This window comes from Melampsora larici-populina (assembly GCF_000204055.1).
Source record: "Melampsora larici-populina 98AG31 unplaced genomic scaffold MELLAscaffold_32, whole genome shotgun sequence".
Taxonomy (NCBI): Eukaryota; Fungi; Basidiomycota; class Pucciniomycetes; order Pucciniales; family Melampsoraceae; genus Melampsora; species Melampsora laricis-populina.
This window is the reverse complement of record NW_006768796.1, coordinates 46,460-63,834: the sequence shown is the minus strand read 5'-3', so window position 1 is coordinate 63,834 and position 17,375 is coordinate 46,460. Positions and strand designations below refer to the sequence as shown.

At 39.7% G+C, this 17,375-nt stretch overlaps 4 protein-coding genes across 4 annotated transcripts; 2 read left to right on the top strand and 2 right to left on the bottom strand.

The window, feature by feature from the left end:
• Positions 1-4,004: 4,004 nt before the first annotated feature.
• Positions 4,005-4,247, top strand: MELLADRAFT_124519 (uncharacterized protein; the record flags this gene model as incomplete). The annotated part of the gene is made up of 1 exon (XM_007412773.1): positions 4,005-4,247. The coding sequence occupies one exon, from the start codon at positions 4,005-4,007 to the stop codon at positions 4,245-4,247; it is 243 nt and encodes an 80-aa protein (XP_007412835.1).
• Positions 4,248-5,519: 1,272 nt separating this feature from the next.
• MELLADRAFT_89686 (uncharacterized protein) lies at positions 5,520-7,051 on the bottom strand (the record flags this gene model as incomplete). Its single annotated transcript, XM_007412626.1, has 8 exons — positions 5,520-5,551; positions 5,644-5,666; positions 5,762-5,939; positions 6,017-6,107; positions 6,200-6,351; positions 6,558-6,587; positions 6,687-6,747; positions 6,869-7,051. 8 exons carry the CDS (start codon positions 7,049-7,051, stop codon positions 5,520-5,522), a joined length of 750 nt encoding a protein of 249 aa, XP_007412688.1.
• Positions 7,052-7,228: 177 nt separating this feature from the next.
• On the top strand, positions 7,229-9,846 carry MELLADRAFT_117170 (uncharacterized protein; the record flags this gene model as incomplete). Its single annotated transcript, XM_007412774.1, has 5 exons — positions 7,229-7,409; positions 7,484-7,527; positions 7,626-7,639; positions 7,707-9,144; positions 9,227-9,846. The coding sequence occupies 5 exons, from the start codon at positions 7,235-7,237 to the stop codon at positions 9,593-9,595; spliced, it is 2,040 nt and encodes a 679-aa protein (XP_007412836.1).
• Positions 9,847-16,603: 6,757 nt separating this feature from the next.
• MELLADRAFT_89684 (uncharacterized protein) lies at positions 16,604-17,276 on the bottom strand (the record flags this gene model as incomplete). The annotated part of the gene is made up of 2 exons (XM_007412625.1): positions 16,604-16,762; positions 16,824-17,276. 2 exons carry the CDS (start codon positions 17,274-17,276, stop codon positions 16,604-16,606), a joined length of 612 nt encoding a protein of 203 aa, XP_007412687.1.
• Between the last annotated feature and the right edge of the window lie 99 nt (positions 17,277-17,375).

Genomic DNA, 17,375 nt, shown 5'->3' with positions numbered 1-17,375 from the left:
TTCGTAGATTCACTTCCTCCGCTCTTCTCCATCGTCCTCTCACAGCCGTTCTCCTTGCTTCTGAAGGCTTTCTCTTGTCACGGTCAGAGACCTCTCTTTTTCGAACCCTCACATTGCATTCCCCCCCGCCCTTGGTTCAAAGGGTCCCTTGCCCGCTCTCATGCACACAGCTCATCTGACGGCGACCTCTCTTGATATTCACAAGAGTAGCGCGTACCATAGATGAGCGCTAGGTTTTCACCTGAAACCCGCCGCTCTCATTCTTAGAGATCTAAGAACAAGCGCGGCACAATAAACCTAGAGTGCGTGAGGATCTGGAGCTTAGCTCCAGTTTCACTCACGCGTCAGTCCTCCTTGGCTTGGAGGCCAAAGACATGGACTGCCACACCACTGACGTCCGTCTGGCGACGTCCGTCTGGCGCCGGCCGTCTACCACCGGGCCAATCTTGCCATATGATGGTAATTCATGCCCGCCAAATGACGGTATGGATTACCCTGTGGTCTTGCTCCACACCCAGTTCTTTACTTGTGGTTGGGACGTGTTTTAACCAAAGGGAATGAGTGTTGGCTCAGGGAGTTGTGAAATCCAAAAATCAAATGAATCAGATTTTGTTCTCTAACCTTCTTTGAAGGTTCACTTGTAATGGTAAACACAGCCCCCAATCACAAGTCACTGGCAGGCCAGTGCCTCCCACCGACCCTAGCAAGTTATGAGCAAGTTATGAGGAAGTTATGAAATGGATATCAAATGAATAACATCCATTGATTGAGAATTTGTTGAGAAGTGGTTGGGAGACCACCAAAATTGAGATGATGCCATACAGCATCACAAACCTGTACAAACCTGCTCCTGTATTTCCCCACCAAGAATATATAGTTTATTAACCTTTGTGACATAAATTGACTGAGTTATTGAGGTTTGAAAAAAAAATCCCGGACAAAAAATATTACTTGTGTACTGTATCTAAATATTGATTCTGGAATATCTCACAGTTTTATGAATATATATACAAAAAAATTGATAATCCTTTTGAACACATGTCTCTCCACATTTTTGTCCCCTAGAGCCTTCCTGTATGGGCAGTATTTCTATATGTAATTCCTGAATGTGTCTGAGAGTTTGATTAGCTGAAGTAGCTTTGCCCCAATACAAATATTGAGGGAACATATTGCCAAATTCTGAATCTGATTGATATACATGTAGATATTTGACAAAAATTCCTGCCATAAACTTTGGCATATTCTGCCTAGAAACAAAGAATCAATCAAATTGTTGACTGCTCATGTACACACCACAATTACATATAGAAATACTGCCCATACAGGAAGGCTTTAAGCGACCAAAATGTGGAGAAACATATTTTCAAAAGGAATATCATTTTTTTTGTGTATGTATATTCATGAAGCTGGAAGATATTCCAGGATCAATTCTTATGTGTAGTACAAAAATAGTATTTTTGTCCGTGATTTTTTTTCAAACCTCAATAGCTCAGTCAATTTATGTCACAAAGGTTAATAAACTATATATTCTTGGTGGGGAAATACAGGCACAGGTTAGTACAGGTTTATGATGCTGTATGACATCATCTCAATTTTGGTGGTATGACATATTTTGCTGGTAACTGACCCAAAACATCTTGATAGCAGATGGATGTTATGCTAAAAACAAATTGAAGTTTTGTTGAAAACATTTTGGAGACATTGGATGTACTGGCCTGCCAGTGACCAGTAGTTGGGGGCTGTGAAAGAGCTTATGGCGGTTTTCAAACTTTTGTAAAGATCCTATTTGATCTCTCACAATTCTTAAAAACCTTGTTCTTCTGCAGTGGTTCTCTTTACCTTATTTTTGTACTCATCCACACCTTTATCAACAAATTTTACCTTGTGCACTATTCTTTTAGTCATAAATTTTTGTTTCCCACCGTCCCTCCCATCTAGTTTGGTTCTTCTTACGTATTGTAGTATTACTAGGCCGCCCTCTGGGCCTCAGGTTGTGCTTTTCTCTTACTGCAACACGCTCAGACCCCCCGGGGCTGTCCAGAGGTTAGCACTTTACAAAATCAGGTTTTGAGTTTTTGCAAAACAAAACCTCTGTGCCTAACTCCTTCCCTTTTTTCACCATCAAAGATAGGATAGTCCTCAGACCAGGTGAAGTGACAAGCACTGACCTTTGGCTTGAACACTCCAAATTCATCACTTCAGTTTCTCCCAAAAGGAAATCTGAGGGAAACAACTTATATTTATAAGATATTCCTGTCATTTTCTGTCTGGATAAGACATCACTACTATGACATAGCTCTCATTTTGCTTCCTTCTTCAAACCTATTTTATTGTAACAAGGTTATACGAGTCCTGTTCTATATAAGACTGCATGTGCTCCATTATTGTTTTCCTTTTTCCTCATTCATCAATATTCTTTTGTTCCTTGTACCACCAGGTACTTCACTTCACCTCTCCTACAGCTGTCAGAAGATCTACTGGCAGATTTTTGTGAAGTTTTGTCATTGCCAGATTTAACATTTGAAGTCAAAAACTCAAAACTATATCACTTTCAGACTGAACCCTATTATCCTGGTGTAGATTGGACCAATGGGCAGTAGAGTCATCTCCAAAGGGCTTTTCCGAGTTTTTGACCTCTACATCAAATCTAGCAAAAATACAAAGCTCTCAAAATCTGCCAATGGATCTTACAACGGCTGTGCCGGTGTTCTGACTGTGTCACTAAGAACACTTTGTCCTCTCTTAAGGTTTCTTCATGATTGTGCAGCTTGGATTACAGCAATTCATTCTTATTCCTTTCTTCCTTGTACCACCAGGTACTTCACTTCATCTCTTACTTGTGTTCTCACTGTCTCACTAAGAACACTTTATGCTCCCTTAAAGTTAAGCTTGACCTCTTACAACAACAATTCATTGAAAAAGAATCAACAGAACACAAGAAAACAGCATGAAATCATAAAAAAGTAAAAGACCTCCACAAGGAAATTTTCAACAAAAAACTGTCATGAATAAAGATTTAGTTTTACAAAGAAGAGACACTTGAATTAATGCTTGAAATTTCATAATGTGTACTATTAGGAGGGTTCATGATGTTGAGAATTCTGAACAAAATATCACATGTGAGAAAACTCTTAAAACATCCTTGATGATGAAGCTTTTTGCTCATGAGGTGGCTCAAAGAGTGTTAAAATACAAAGTTTATGAAATATAAATCTTGTGATTGGACGGCAATGGCTTCACACCGTCATATCCAACTGGCCATCACACTTCTTATAACCGCTGCGTCCAGCAAAGCGAATACCAAACACTACATGAATCAAAGGACGTGTATCATAGGAAACCATCATCAACTTCTCCAGCATAAGAGACTCAGCAATCTCCACATGTCAGAAGCTGATCATGATACAACTCTGAAAAAGGTCATGCAATCAAACCCAGAACTGTGTTACATCACTTGATGAGGTAAGAGTTGGACAGCAGTAACTCAGCTTCTCTGATCAAAGGATCTCATACGAGTCCACAAACGACGTCTCTAGCATATGAGACTCATCAATCTTCAGATCTGATATGTCTACAACACTGTAGGAACGAATACAACCAAACGCAGCATAATGTTCCAGAACTTGATGAAGCAAGAATTGGCGAGTGAAATTTTCTACCACGAATATAAAAAAGGCCACCTGTTTCTCTCATCATTGGTTCATTTATCTAATCATCACTTCGTCCGACATTTTTCGATTGCCTTGGTAGGTTTTCCTATGATTTTCGGCGTCTGATCATGTACCTATATCTTGGTTGTAAACAAACTGAGCCAAGATTATATCTCCACACTCTTCATCCTTTCTGATATATTCAGATCCTATCAGTTTAAATTCAAGTCCAATCCACATATAATATCGTTACTTAATCTTCCTGGTGAGTCTCTAAACATTCAAACCATCACATAATTCATCACCACGATCCATGAACTAACACTTGACCCCCAAACCAGACATTTCATCACCATGAACCTCAACCTGATCAGTTTCATCTTCATCCTCTCTCTCTCCATCAACCAAACATACAGTAAAATGATCCAAACCATCCAAAGTCAAAAAGGCATCATCCCAGCCCAAGACAGTCTAGTGACTCATGGTATAGTACCAGAACGAGAAATAGGGTGTAGGATGTGTCAACACCATCATGATCAAGATCCATTGGATTGTCCTTACCCATCAAAACTTTCTAACCCTTTAGATTCAGCATAAGAATAAGAATCAGAAATCGGTTCTGGTCTGCAATCAATTATACTTGTTGGATTCTTTGCTTCATTGTTAAATGTGTGATCTATTCTTAAAGTGATAAGTTTATCTAAATTCATGGTCACTGTGATCTGATAGAATGAAATTCCTGTTCATGCAGAAGATTCATCTTTTTGTTTGGTCATGATAATCAGAAAGCTACAGAAACTTCTTAATCTTTTCTATTTGTTTTTCCAAGATGATTTCCATATATCATCAGTGCCACCTCATATAAATCTTTTCACCAAGCTATAAGTGGTTACCATAAGTCAGACCCAAGACTTCCATAGCTGAGGAAACAGAAAACAAGTCATGTCATAAGATCTAAGAGTCTTACTTCTTGACATTCTCCAGCTTATGATAACGTGAGGATATCATGTGCGCTTACCAACTACAATCTGCAATTGATCTCAACCCCTTGATTTTGATGAGCTTTTCATTTACTCATCCGATTTCTACCACCACACCACTTTATGACTCTGATCCCCATCCCCAGGATAAGAAAAGTCAAGTACGGTGCACCGTGTCCTTGTGGCAGTCGCCCGACGACGAGTGCACGCGGACTGCCTTTGAGGCACAAAGGCGACTCGCGTGCCCTCGTTGACGAGCGAACATCACACGGACATGATGGTGATATGAACCAAGACTATGACCAGCTCACTATTAAATATATAAAGACAAATCCTCCTTGATCTAGCGGAGTCTTTTTAAAAATTCCATTCAAAGGTTATGAAAAATGAAAGATTACAATTATAAGAATAAAAACAAAACTTCCAAAGTTTTACTGATTTTTATCAACTTTGAAAAAGATCAGTCCTTCTTTCAGGAAACAATCCATCTCACTTTGCAATACCTTAAAAAAGATGGTATACCTTTTCTAAAAGAAACTAGTCAGATTTGAGAATCAGATCAAACCAATCCCATCTTTTTACACTCAACTAATGATTCTCACACTATGATCCAATTCAAACTTACACTTTCATCTTTCATCAATCAAATTCCAAAAAAACCTCTCTTTCAAAACCCAAAAAAACCCAAAAGTCAATTTCAAATGCCTGGTATTTGTGAAAAAAAATCATCTTATGTTTACAATAAATCATTTGATCAATTAAGCATAATCTTTCATTAATACGATTTACAACTTCTTTAAGAAAAGACCAAAATTATTATATTCTTGAGAATGGTTTCATACTCAAGATCTTTGGTTTCGATTACTCTCCGAACCCAATAATAAATCAATCATGAGCTAGTAAAATATCGATCACCGAAATCTATGAAAAAAAAATCATCAACATTTTTTTCAAAGATTTCAATACATGAATCAAACGAAAAAAACATCCAAAGAAACCAAAAAAAAGCTTACCACCTAAACCCGGAACAATATATCTACAAAAAAACCCAAGACATTCGATTTCAATCCACCAATCCAATCCAATCCAAAATCCAAAATTCAAAACCCAAGAAACCGAAATCAAGCTTACTTTTTCTCATTCAATCCTTCATCAACCCAAGCACTAATAACCTTAACAGAAGGATGTTTTGAAAACACGTTACCTAAGCCTTGAGGCGAAGCCACCAGATTCAAAAAGATGATCCTTTCTTCCGGTACTCCGTTTTCCATTAAGACTTCCATGGCTTTGATTGCTGATCCACCTGTAGCTATTCAAGGCTCGACCGTCAAAGGAAACTTGGTGAATGGAGGTTTCTGTTGCGATGGGAAGGAGAGATGGACGGACCTAGCATTGGGTCTAGGAGAAAGACGTAACGGTCTTTGATATCATCAGGTAGTTTAGCATAAAACAATTTAGGTAAACAAGTTTCTTCATCCTACAAAAGAAAAAAGAAAATCAATTCCAAGATAAAAAAACACCAAGACTTGCTTTTCTTGTTTTTTTTGGAGGTTTTGAGAAATGACAAACTCTTTGGATCAAAATCTTTCCGATCCTAACAGCTCTACAACATTCACGTAAACCTGCTTCCATACTTTCACCTGCTCTCATGATTGAAACTCCACAGATCTTGCCTTGGAACTTGACCCCTTCGTATTTCGAACCTGTTGGAGTACTTACCACTAAACCACCCCCAAAAAACCAAAAATAACCAAAGAAAAACCAAAGAAAAACCAAAAGAAAAAACCAAAAAAAACAAAGAAACCAAAAGAAAAAAAACCAAAAAACCAAAAATACAAAAGAAACCAAAGAAATCAAAAATACCAAAGAAACCCAAAAAAACTTGGTTAGTTTTTGTAAGATATACGAAGAAAAAGATCAAACGAACCATGAGGTTCAACAGGTAAATGGTTTAGACCTATAATGAAAAGAAAAACAAACAATGTTCAAGTAAGTTGAGATTATGCAAAAAGTTGGTAAAAAAAACCTTTGAGATAGGTTTTGGAATATAGGTTACCTTCTTCTACTAAAAGTCTAATGATCCGATCAGCCGTGAAAATAAACTCGGATCTGAGTGTCTGTAATAGTATAGAAAGCCCATGTAAACCAAAAACCAGAAACCAGAAGTCAGAAACCAATTTGATTTTTTCATCTGATGTTATTTGGTTTTGATTTTGATGATTACAGAACAACCCATACCGTCGAATCACGTAAGATAGTCATAAGTCCATCAAGTTGAGTAGTTTGAGTTAAAGTTAATGAATTCGAAGGTAATTGAGAACAATGAGCTAAGCTTTTTGAGTTTGTTGTTCTGGCATTGTGTGAATGTTCTCTTGCTAATGTTAGATTGTTTTGGTTTTGGTTGGGATCGATTGAAGTCATTGTTCTTGATGGAATGGATGGGAATGGATGGGAATGGGTTGGATTGGAATCTGGATGAGGGTTTGAGACTTTGATCCGATCCGGTGGGTTGGTGTCGAGTATTCAGACTCGGGTCTTTACTCCATTGCCAACTTTTGTTAATTTGTTTTCTTCCTTCATTGCCATTGCCATTACCATTTTGTGATGATGAATGAGAATTTAAAGAGAGTAAGAGTCAAGACTCATGCACCACTCACTTCTCATCAACTATGGTTAACCTTTGATCCATTCCATTCGATCCTTCAATTCAAACACTCGATCCTTCAATCCACTTCGATCGATTCTCATCCATCTTCTCAAATCCAACTCGAATCTCAAGGTACATTCTCTCTCTATCATCATTCTTTCTGGAAACTGATTAATTAATAACGATGATTTGTACAATTTTCTTAGGTTTTGCTTTTTTGGATCAGTCTCCTTGTACGGTAATCGATGTAGTAAGTCTAAAAACCTGATCCAATTCAAAAAACTCCTACCAAATCCCTTTGAAAAAAAATCATTTAAAACTTTTTTTTGGTGAATTTTTGAATAACAGAATGATGTGATTGAGTGAGTTTGTACTAATCACACTCAAACACTAAAAAAAATCCAACTCATATTTTTCAACATTAAATAGTGTTAAACTTATACCCGAACGAACCTCAACGTCCACCAAACTATCCTCAAAACATGACCTAATCCCAACCGAACCCAACAAAACACATTCAAACCCAACCCCAATCCCAAGACCCATCAAACCATTACCAATCTCCTCCTCTTCCACGAGCCAGAAAGCTTCCCAAGAACCCTGCAAATCTCTGATCCCTAATCATGATCCAACCCGAACCACTCCGATTCCAGGCACAGGAAGTTCCCGAACGAAGGCCCGAAACTCACGAAAACGGAAACGGAGATCGTTTTTAAGACAACAAGAACCCATTAAATCTTTAGAATCAGAAGATCAAGGATCCCGGACTGGCTTGAGTAGCAATGAGCGTCATGGAAAGCTTGGTCAGGTTGAGAAAGGTTTGGGAAGGTCTGGGTGTACTTTGATCGGACCTACTAGGACGGTTTCTTCGGATGAAAAATCATCGAATAGCTCAGGATCTACTACTGAATCTAGTGAAACTGAATCCGATTCCAATTCCGATTCCGACTCAGGATCAGCATCCAAATCAAGTTCAGGATCTAAATCAAGTTCAAGTTCAAGTTCAGATCCCGAATCAGACTCGAATTCCTCAGCCCCATCCTCAGCGCCCATCAAACCTCCTGACCCTAACCCTCAGCCAACCGCCTCAACCTCAACTTCGACCTACACCAGACCCTCCAACCCAATCCTCCCACTCCAACCCAAACGAGTCCCAATCATCCAACCTGACTCTTTCAAAATGTTTTCATTATCCAACAAAAACAAACGCAAGAACCTACGTCACTCATCCACTACTGAACTTCACCAAGCCAGTAAAATAGTCTTTTATCAGAACGAACCTGAAGCAGAACCCGAAGCAAGAAGTCTACAAAAGAGTAGTCCAACTTATACACCTGCTTCACCCAAGTTTGATCGTGAAGAAATTCTCGATGAAGTAAAAGAACAGGTAGATAACCATCAGATTGGCGTAGGGTATGGACCTCCTCCTTCTTTAAGGGACCCATGCACGATACCTAGGAATGTTCAGATTAGTTGGGTAGATGTAGAAGATCCGAATTGGGTTCCTGGACAAATCTCAACTGGTTCAATGGGGTCCTATCAAGATTGTTTAAATGGTAGTACTAGTAGTAAGAGAAAAAGAGCCCAGAATAGGAAAAAACAGGTCAAGAGGAATAAAAGAGCTAGAGCTGCGAAGATGAGAGATCAGAGTTTGGAAGAAGAAGAGGGAAGGGATGATGAGATTGAACTGGAGTATGATGAGTTTATTAAATCTGGAGGTCATTTGATTAAACCGAAGGAAGAGAAAGGTTTGGGTAAAGACGTCGAAGTCGGATTGGACTATAAAGAAAAAGTGATCAAAGAGTGGGATAGGTATGAGAAAGTAGATTGTCAAAGTACAAAAAAAGGTGATCGGATTGCACTAAAGGTATGTAATGAAAATCATCTAAACTTCTTGAAAACGATGTGATCGTTATACTGATCTGGTTGGGTGTTTTTTGGGGGTTTAGGTGATTGAACTTTCGATGGAAAGTTTGACACCTGAGATCATGGTTTATTTTGGAAAGGTTTTGGAAACTGATCTGGTTTTTTTGAGAATGAAGATCGATCGAAGGTGTTTACCTTTACTTACTTCATCTTTTGATCAAAGTTTAAACCAAGACTTTGCGGAAGAAGAAGAAGATGGAGAAGATGGAGAAGGAGAAGGAGGGTATTCTGGATTACGTGAACGTGAGTTGATTAAAGAAAGTTATAGAGATAGTTTGATGAAATGTCTTTGGAGTGGGAATCAGAGCGGGGATGGGAATGGGAATGAAGAAGGTGAGTTGGATTGTAGGGATTGGAAGTGGGATGAAGTGGTTGAAGTTAGAAGAATGTAAAAAGGAAAACAAAGCAGAGAGGAGTTGAGGGATTTGGGTGGATGAGTCATGGGTGGTGATAGTGGTAAAGGTTTGGAAAAGAGTGAGGTGTAGGTACTGGGTGGTTTGAGTTTACATTGGTGAAAGTAAAAGATTATTCGGTTTAGGATTTCTTTTTTTTTTGTGTTTGGGAATCATTATTTTTGGTTTGGGTTTGGAGTTTAGATTTTGGTTGATTTTTATTTATTTACAATTTGATTTTGAATTTGATGAAAAATATAAATTACATTGATCTCTTGATAAATCTGAAGGGGAAAAAATCAAGTTGGGTTCAGGTTTTCTTGGTTTTGGTGGTGGTGGGGTTTGGAAGGGTTTTGGATTTTATGAGTCATGATAACAAGATAATCTCATTTTCAGGTTCTTGATTGATTTGAAGTGAATGTTCATTATCATCATTGTTTTTTCTTGATGACTTGTGACAATACATACACTACCAGCATAAAATAAGTTTCCCAAAGAAACAATGATTATGAAGTGCATTGTGGCTCAGAGTCATATAGGTTAACTTTTTTTTTTCTTGATTGAAACATTTTAAGATTACAATCCAACTTAATTACCTAAACCTTCAGCCTTTATATAAACTCATCATACATCTTTTTGAGTTTTCTTTGCTGAGCTGTTGGATTCAGAAAACAAGAGTTTTTTGTTTTCTAAAAGAGATGATTTAGTGAGGAGATTTGGTATTGAGTTGTATGTGTTTTGAAGAAAATTTTCAAGAGGATTTGATCACAGTATGTAGACTTTATGCTTGATAGTGAGCCAATAGTGGTGCTCAAAGTAGACCTGGCTTTTAAGAAAAACTCAGCTGACCCAGTTGATTTTTGGCAGTAAATTTGTGTATCAAGTTGACATGTTTTGACAGCTCACAGCCAAAAAGTCAACTGAGTAGATCCTAACCCAAGAAAGTCTCCCTTGGCATGAGCCTGCAAGAGAGGGACTTATGAGTTAGCCACAAAATTTGGCATGTGAGCAAGAAATGTTTGGCTGGAAAGTTTTTTTAACCTGGCATAACTTCTTTTCACATACATAAACAGTCTTTGGACCAAAGAAAGTTCATGTGCACCCACTCAACCTACACATACTGGTTCTTTGGAATCTCTCTTGGTTTCAGGAAAGAACTGTAGAAAGACTTGAACAATGTGTTTACATGTAACCTCTCAGCTGGCCCAGTATGAGCTTTTGACAGGTTGGACAGCATTCTTGGAGATTTGGTTTTTTTGAACTTCAGCCTGTCATTGCTCTGCAATCATTGAATCAAATATGCTGCTAGATACATGAATGTATTCAGGTTCAGCAGGTGCACATGAACTCGCTTTGGTCCAAAGACTGTTTATTTATGTGGTGAGAAGTTATGGCAGGTCAAAAAACTCCTCAGCCAAAAGTTGCATGCCCACATGCCAAATTTTGTGGATAACCAATAATTCACTCTCTTGCATGCTCACTCTCCAAGTGGGAATTTTTTTAGGTTAGAGGTTAACCAAGTTTTTTGAAACCAGGTCTACTTCAAGCACCACTAATGGCTGAGAAGATTTGATTATCTTGGTAAGAGCATCTCCAACCGTTGGCGTCAATTTTGGCTTTAGCGTGGGTAAACTTAGAGATCTTTAGTCAGGGTCAACTAAACTAAAGCCAGTTCCCACAGTCGTTGTCTGTAAAGCTGGGGTTAATACTAGTTAATCCAAATATACAGACTGTGCCCACAACCGTTGGATTTAGTTTGAGGCTACACAATTCTTTTCAAAGCCCAAACTCAAATCATCTTCTCAAATGGACGCATTGTCTGTTTTAGAACAACACTTGAAATCAATCAATGAAGAACTCAAAGATGAAGATTATGATCAGTTGATCATGGATCTCATCAACAATCCATCTACACCCAGCCATCAGAACACACATGCACGGATTCAACGTGATCAAATTGCTGCCGATAAACTCCTTCAAAACGATTACTTTGTCGAATCGCCGTTGTATCCACGCCATTTATTTGAAAGACGGTTCTGGATGAGTCCAGGACTCTTTCAGAGACTGGCTACTGACCTGCAAGGACACAGCAGATACTGGATACAACGTCGTGTAAGTTTATCCAAATCTCAAATCTTCCAAAAGTTTCTTCAATCTAATTAATATCTACATTTCATATAGGATTGCTGTCTGCAACTAGGACATTCAACAACCCAGAAGATCACCGCTGCACTGAGACAGTTGGTGTATGGAACTGCTGCTGATGGTTCAGATGATTACTTGAAAATTGGTGAAAGTACTGCAGTAGAATGTTTAAAACATTTTGTACACAATATCATTGAGATTTATGGAAAAGAATATCTACAACCTCCAAACTCCGAAGAGCTGGAAGTAATACTGAAAGAAAATGAAATGAGAGGCTTCCCAGGATGTAAAGGGAGTATAGATGGCATGCACTGGCTTTGGAAGAACTGCCCTCAAGCGTGGGCTGGTCAGTACGAGGGGAAAGAAAAAGGAACCTCAGTTATACTGGAGGCTGTTGCTTCAAAAAATCTACGTATCTGGCATGCCTTCTTTGGGACACCAGGAGCTCTGAATGATATTAATGTCTTACAGAAGAGTCCTTTGTTTGATTCATTCATCAACGGTAGGTTTTTCGCATTACATTATGTAGGATAGATCTGACCTATTCTACACTCCAGGTTCTGAAGATCGAGTCCACTTCAAGGTGAATGGGAATCATTACACTCGTGGATACTATCTGGCAGATGGGATCTATCCTCCCTGGCCCGTCCTCATCAAATCCATTCAAAACCCTTTGGATGAAGCGAGTCGACATTTCTGCAAGCTGCAGGAAGCGCTGAGGAAAGATATTGAGCGCGCTTTTGGTGTGCTTCAAGCGCGCTGGCATATCTTAACTCAACCATGTCGGCTTTGGAGTCTCAAGGAAATGACTGAGGTGATGTTATGTTGCATCATCCTCCACAACATGGTTGTAGAGGATCGTGGTGAGCTCGATCAAGTCACCATTGACTATTGGACAAAACACGGCCTTAGAATCATCCAAATCATCTCGATCCACAATTATCTTATACCCTTGCTGAGTATTATGTTACTATGTCACAACTACGAGATCGTGATCAATACTTACGCTTGATGGCTGATCTCAAGACGGCGATGTGGATGAAACGGGGCTCTGGTTGTAATGATTAGGAACTCATCACTTCCTACAAGTTTTATTAACTTGTTATCATCATTTTTGTCTCAATTTCATGCTACACATATCTCATCAAGATGGATTGTTGTATCTTTCTTATTTTCATATTCTCTCAGATGCAAAGTTGTTAAAAGCATACGTGAAAATGACTTGTATTTCAGCTATACTATTGAGAAGCCAAATCCATAGAACAAAAAAAAATTGAGTGAACAAAAAACTTAGACGTGTAAAACATGAGATGAGATGAGATCCACTAAATCGGATTCAACTAATAAAAACTATTGAGGTTAAACAACAATTTACAAGTTTAAAATACTAATCTAATCATCAGCTTGACCCTCTTCATCATTTGAGTACTTCTTCAACAATCTAGCTTTCATCAACTTTAAAACAGCTTTGGACTCTTCATCTGGACATAAGTCGGGAGAAGTTGTTAACACTTTCATATCCTCATAATAAGTGTGACTTCTCTTAGCCTCAGCATTGATTTGAAGAGCTCGATCAGCGAGCTTGTGTCCTTGTTCTAGCACCGCAAGCTTTTGTTCCTGGATGTCTGAAGCTCGCTTGACTTCTTCAGTCCTCTCTGTGTCTAAGTCAGCCTCTTGGCGTTGTCGTTTGGCGTTTTTTTGGCCAATAGGACGTTCAAACGGGTCGGAAGAAGGTGGTGGTGGACACACAGCAGTAACGGCCGCACCAAAGGCATGGGTACAAAGAAGGTTGAATAGTTTGGTCCTATAGTATCCAGGAGGTGAGGAGATCAAATCAAATGTTAATAATGAATAACTGTGAGGTGACAGATGATATAATTTGAAACTCACATCAGTCTTCTGGTATTCAGGTGCCCCAAAGTAATCCACAACCACATTGTACTGAATTTCTTCCTCGGATTCCATAACCTTGGTACACTTGGCTTTTTGGCGCACAGTGAGACCATCGTCCAAGTCTTGATTCATCTTGGTGTCTGATGGAACACCTTTGGTGGTTGCCTGGTCATATTGAAAGGATCAGGATCAGTTCAGTTGAATTCAAATCACATTACAATGTATCAAAAGACTTACCTGCAATGGCTTTGTTTTGCTGCCTTGAGTACGTTTCTTGGATGTCATCGCTTCGGTAACTGTCAGTGTCAGTTTCAAACTGTTGGGTGTTTTATTTGACTTCTTCTTTTGCAATGTAGACTTAGACTTGGATTTCAAAGCTTGTGGAAGGGCTATACGAGTTCTTGATGGTTGAACCATTGAAGACATGTTTTTATGAGGAGTTGGTGGACGACTTGAATGACAAAGAGGAGTGGAAGACACATTTTGATCAACCACAGCCTTTGCTCCTGGGCTACTAGGCATGATGAAAGAGAAGGAGTGAAAGACGGATTTCAAGACTTGAACGGTAAGGGATGGAGGGGGACTGGAACTTGAAAACATCTTCAATCAAGTCGCCTTTGGAATCCATTCGATTGAATGTGAAATGCCCATTGGTTGGGATTTGATGTAATTGATGATATAAGCCAGCTGATGTGATGTAGTTAAACAAGGTGGAAATTGATATTCGAGATTGCCATCATATCAATGTCTGTCCCCTTGCTGAAAACCGGAACATGTGCACTGTGCATTGCACGTCTGCAGACGCACCACAACCCCGTGAATTCCATGTTGTAATATGCAGCGCACTTGGCAGCCACAGGTCCGCTGTGGTGCGTTGCGCCGCGGTGTATATCCGCTGTAGTGTGTTCCATTGCGTTGCACGTTTTTTGCAGCACAATTGCTCGGCGTTGCCAACATATAAACAGCGCATTGGTTAGACGTGTAATTTTCTCATGTCAGTCATGTGTAAACAAAATTCATCCCCAGGCCAAAAAAACATCTGACATAACTCATACCAGCACACATTGACATGGATTCTTGATTCACAAAAACCATGTGCTGATGTGAGTCATGGCAGGCAATCTGAATGCTGTAAAGTGTGATACCAAGAAACAACATCAGACCATACTATATCTGATTGCTTTTCCCAATTCACAACTGCTACATAGGTTTCAATATATGCCTTTTGTCTCATAAGCAATCTAGACCTCTATGATCACAGTTCATATTACCACAACACCATTTCAAACATATTCATTGAAGGTGTCTAGTGTCTGCAAAGAATGCCAAATCAACTTAGTAAAACAACAATACACACAATTCAAAATGTATGAAGACTTCCTCAAGAAGCTTAATGATGATGTATGAACAGTTGCTACCAACACCATTAATATGTAATGAGTTCTTTGTAAGAAAGGTGATATGCCATTGAGGCGTCTTGTGCCCTTTCTGACAGTTACAGTATGCAATATAGAGTTGAGTTTGAAGTGGAATTGAATGGATGAGATTGCAAGAAAAGTCATGGAAAGTGACATAAAGTGGGATTGAAGCCAAAAACTGGGAAAAATTGTTCATAAAAACAAGAACTGTTTCGACAGGAGTGAGGTTTGAACTCACGCTCACATAGTGAAGCAGCTGATGTGTTCATGCAATGTGAAGTATTCAAAACTGCCGCCTTAACCACTCGGCCATCCTGTCATGTGCTCAAAGTTCACGCAATGAGTCCATCATCACCCTCAATGTCGCCCGGCATATGTATATATTTACATAGCCAGCGACAGATACACTTTTGGCCAGCGACACTTCAAGTTTTTGTGCGACAGTTGGTTCGGTTTTGCGACATCTCATCCCTGTTCAGCTCATAGGTCGGTGCTGCGACACCTTTGCCCTTTAACCGATCTTGACTTTGATTGTCCAGCTTATTAGATATCACAACTCACCTCAATTTGCGATCTCATTTCACCACGTCCGACTTTGGATTCCACCTCGTAGCCGATCCATCTCCATCTTTCAATGGGAGATCCGCCGAGTAAGTACCTTTGTCATCTACGCTGATTTTAGGATCAATATCACTCATTGACCTCTTTGATTTCTCCCAGAAATCATTTGCACCTGCTTGCAATGTGTGATCAAAACATGCACGGGTCCAGATGGAAAAACCATACAAGGCCAATTTCAGTCACGTAGAACTCAACTGAGTCATCATCAACGCGATATCAGACTACCTCAATTACCTCATCTACCCCAAGCTTCACACTTGACTTCTGCAAGAGACAATAACGATAGCGACTCAGATTCAGTAACATCACAAGCCGACTCAGATTATCATCATAATGACTCAACGCCTACTGGTAAGCTAACTCACTTGATCAGAAACCAGGTTACTCAAGCTAATCCCTCAATTGCCATCAGTCATAACCCTCATTTCGATATTTCTCGCTTGGCTTCATCTTTTCTGCGGACTTAGTCACATCAACTGTCAAAAAGCCCGAAGGTTTGTCTTGCGTATAACAGACATTGTACAGTCCGAAAGCAAAACGAAGGAGCGAAATGATTACACTCGTGTCCCCAAGGATATCCGTACGATACTCAAACGACTAGCCATCATACCTGAATTAAATGAACAAATCTGTTGTCCTGCATGTTTCTCTTTGTATACCCCGGCCGAAGCACCTCAAACATGCACCTACCGGAAATCACCAAAGGCTCTGGATTGCGGTGAAGAACTGTTCACCATCAAGACAATGTATCAATCAATACGTGATACAGGAAAAAGTTCAAACATGAAGCCCAGTCACGTGCTCACCCTGCCACCTTGCGAGATAGGGATTCCTCGAAATGTATACGTCACCCAGAGTCTGTCATCTTGGCTTCAGTGGTTTCTCAGCCAAAATTCAATCGAGGATGACATGGCGAAATGGTCAGACGAACTCAATCAGTCAGTAGGTCCGAAGGTGAATGATATTCAACGCTCAGCAGCATGGAAAATCGTAAATAGAACTCCTTCAACAGAGCGGGGTTGGGAGGAGGTGGAACATCGTTCTTCTTAAATAATCCCCACATCATTTTGATGTGAATATAGAGCGCTTCCTAGAATGATAAGATCAAGTCAGTGAGAGGTTAATTGAATGAGTGCAACAAAATTTCTTACCTTGGTACTCTTGAAATCAGACGCCAGCTCGCTTGAAAACACTTGAAGAACGTGACGTTTTCGCGGGGCTTCGGGTGATTTCTTCGTCTTTTGATTTGACTTGGGAGTAGATTTTGAAGTAGACTTCGGAGTGGACTTCGAAGTCTTGGTGGCACTAGTTGATTGGCGGGGAGCAGTTCTAGACGTAGATGGTGTGGTGTAGGGGTTGGTTGAGGAGCTTGACTGCCGGTTCTTGTCCTTCTTGGCTGAGGTTCCAACACTTAAATTGACAATTTGAGTTTGAAGTCCGCCAACGATGGCCTCGAATTGAGCAGCTTGTTGTTTGAGAGCGTCGGCAATGAGAGCACTGACAGAATCGGCAAGGGGGTTTGTAGCGGTGGCTGGAGGGATCGTAGACGTGACTGGAGTGGTCGTAGAGGTACCTTCGGACATCGGGATATCATCATCGGCCATGATTGATTGGAATTAAAAAACAAAGAGAAGAGGGAAGGGGTTAGGGTCGTCAATGTCGATGAAAACGGTATATGTATAGGTTTATGAAATGGGTATACA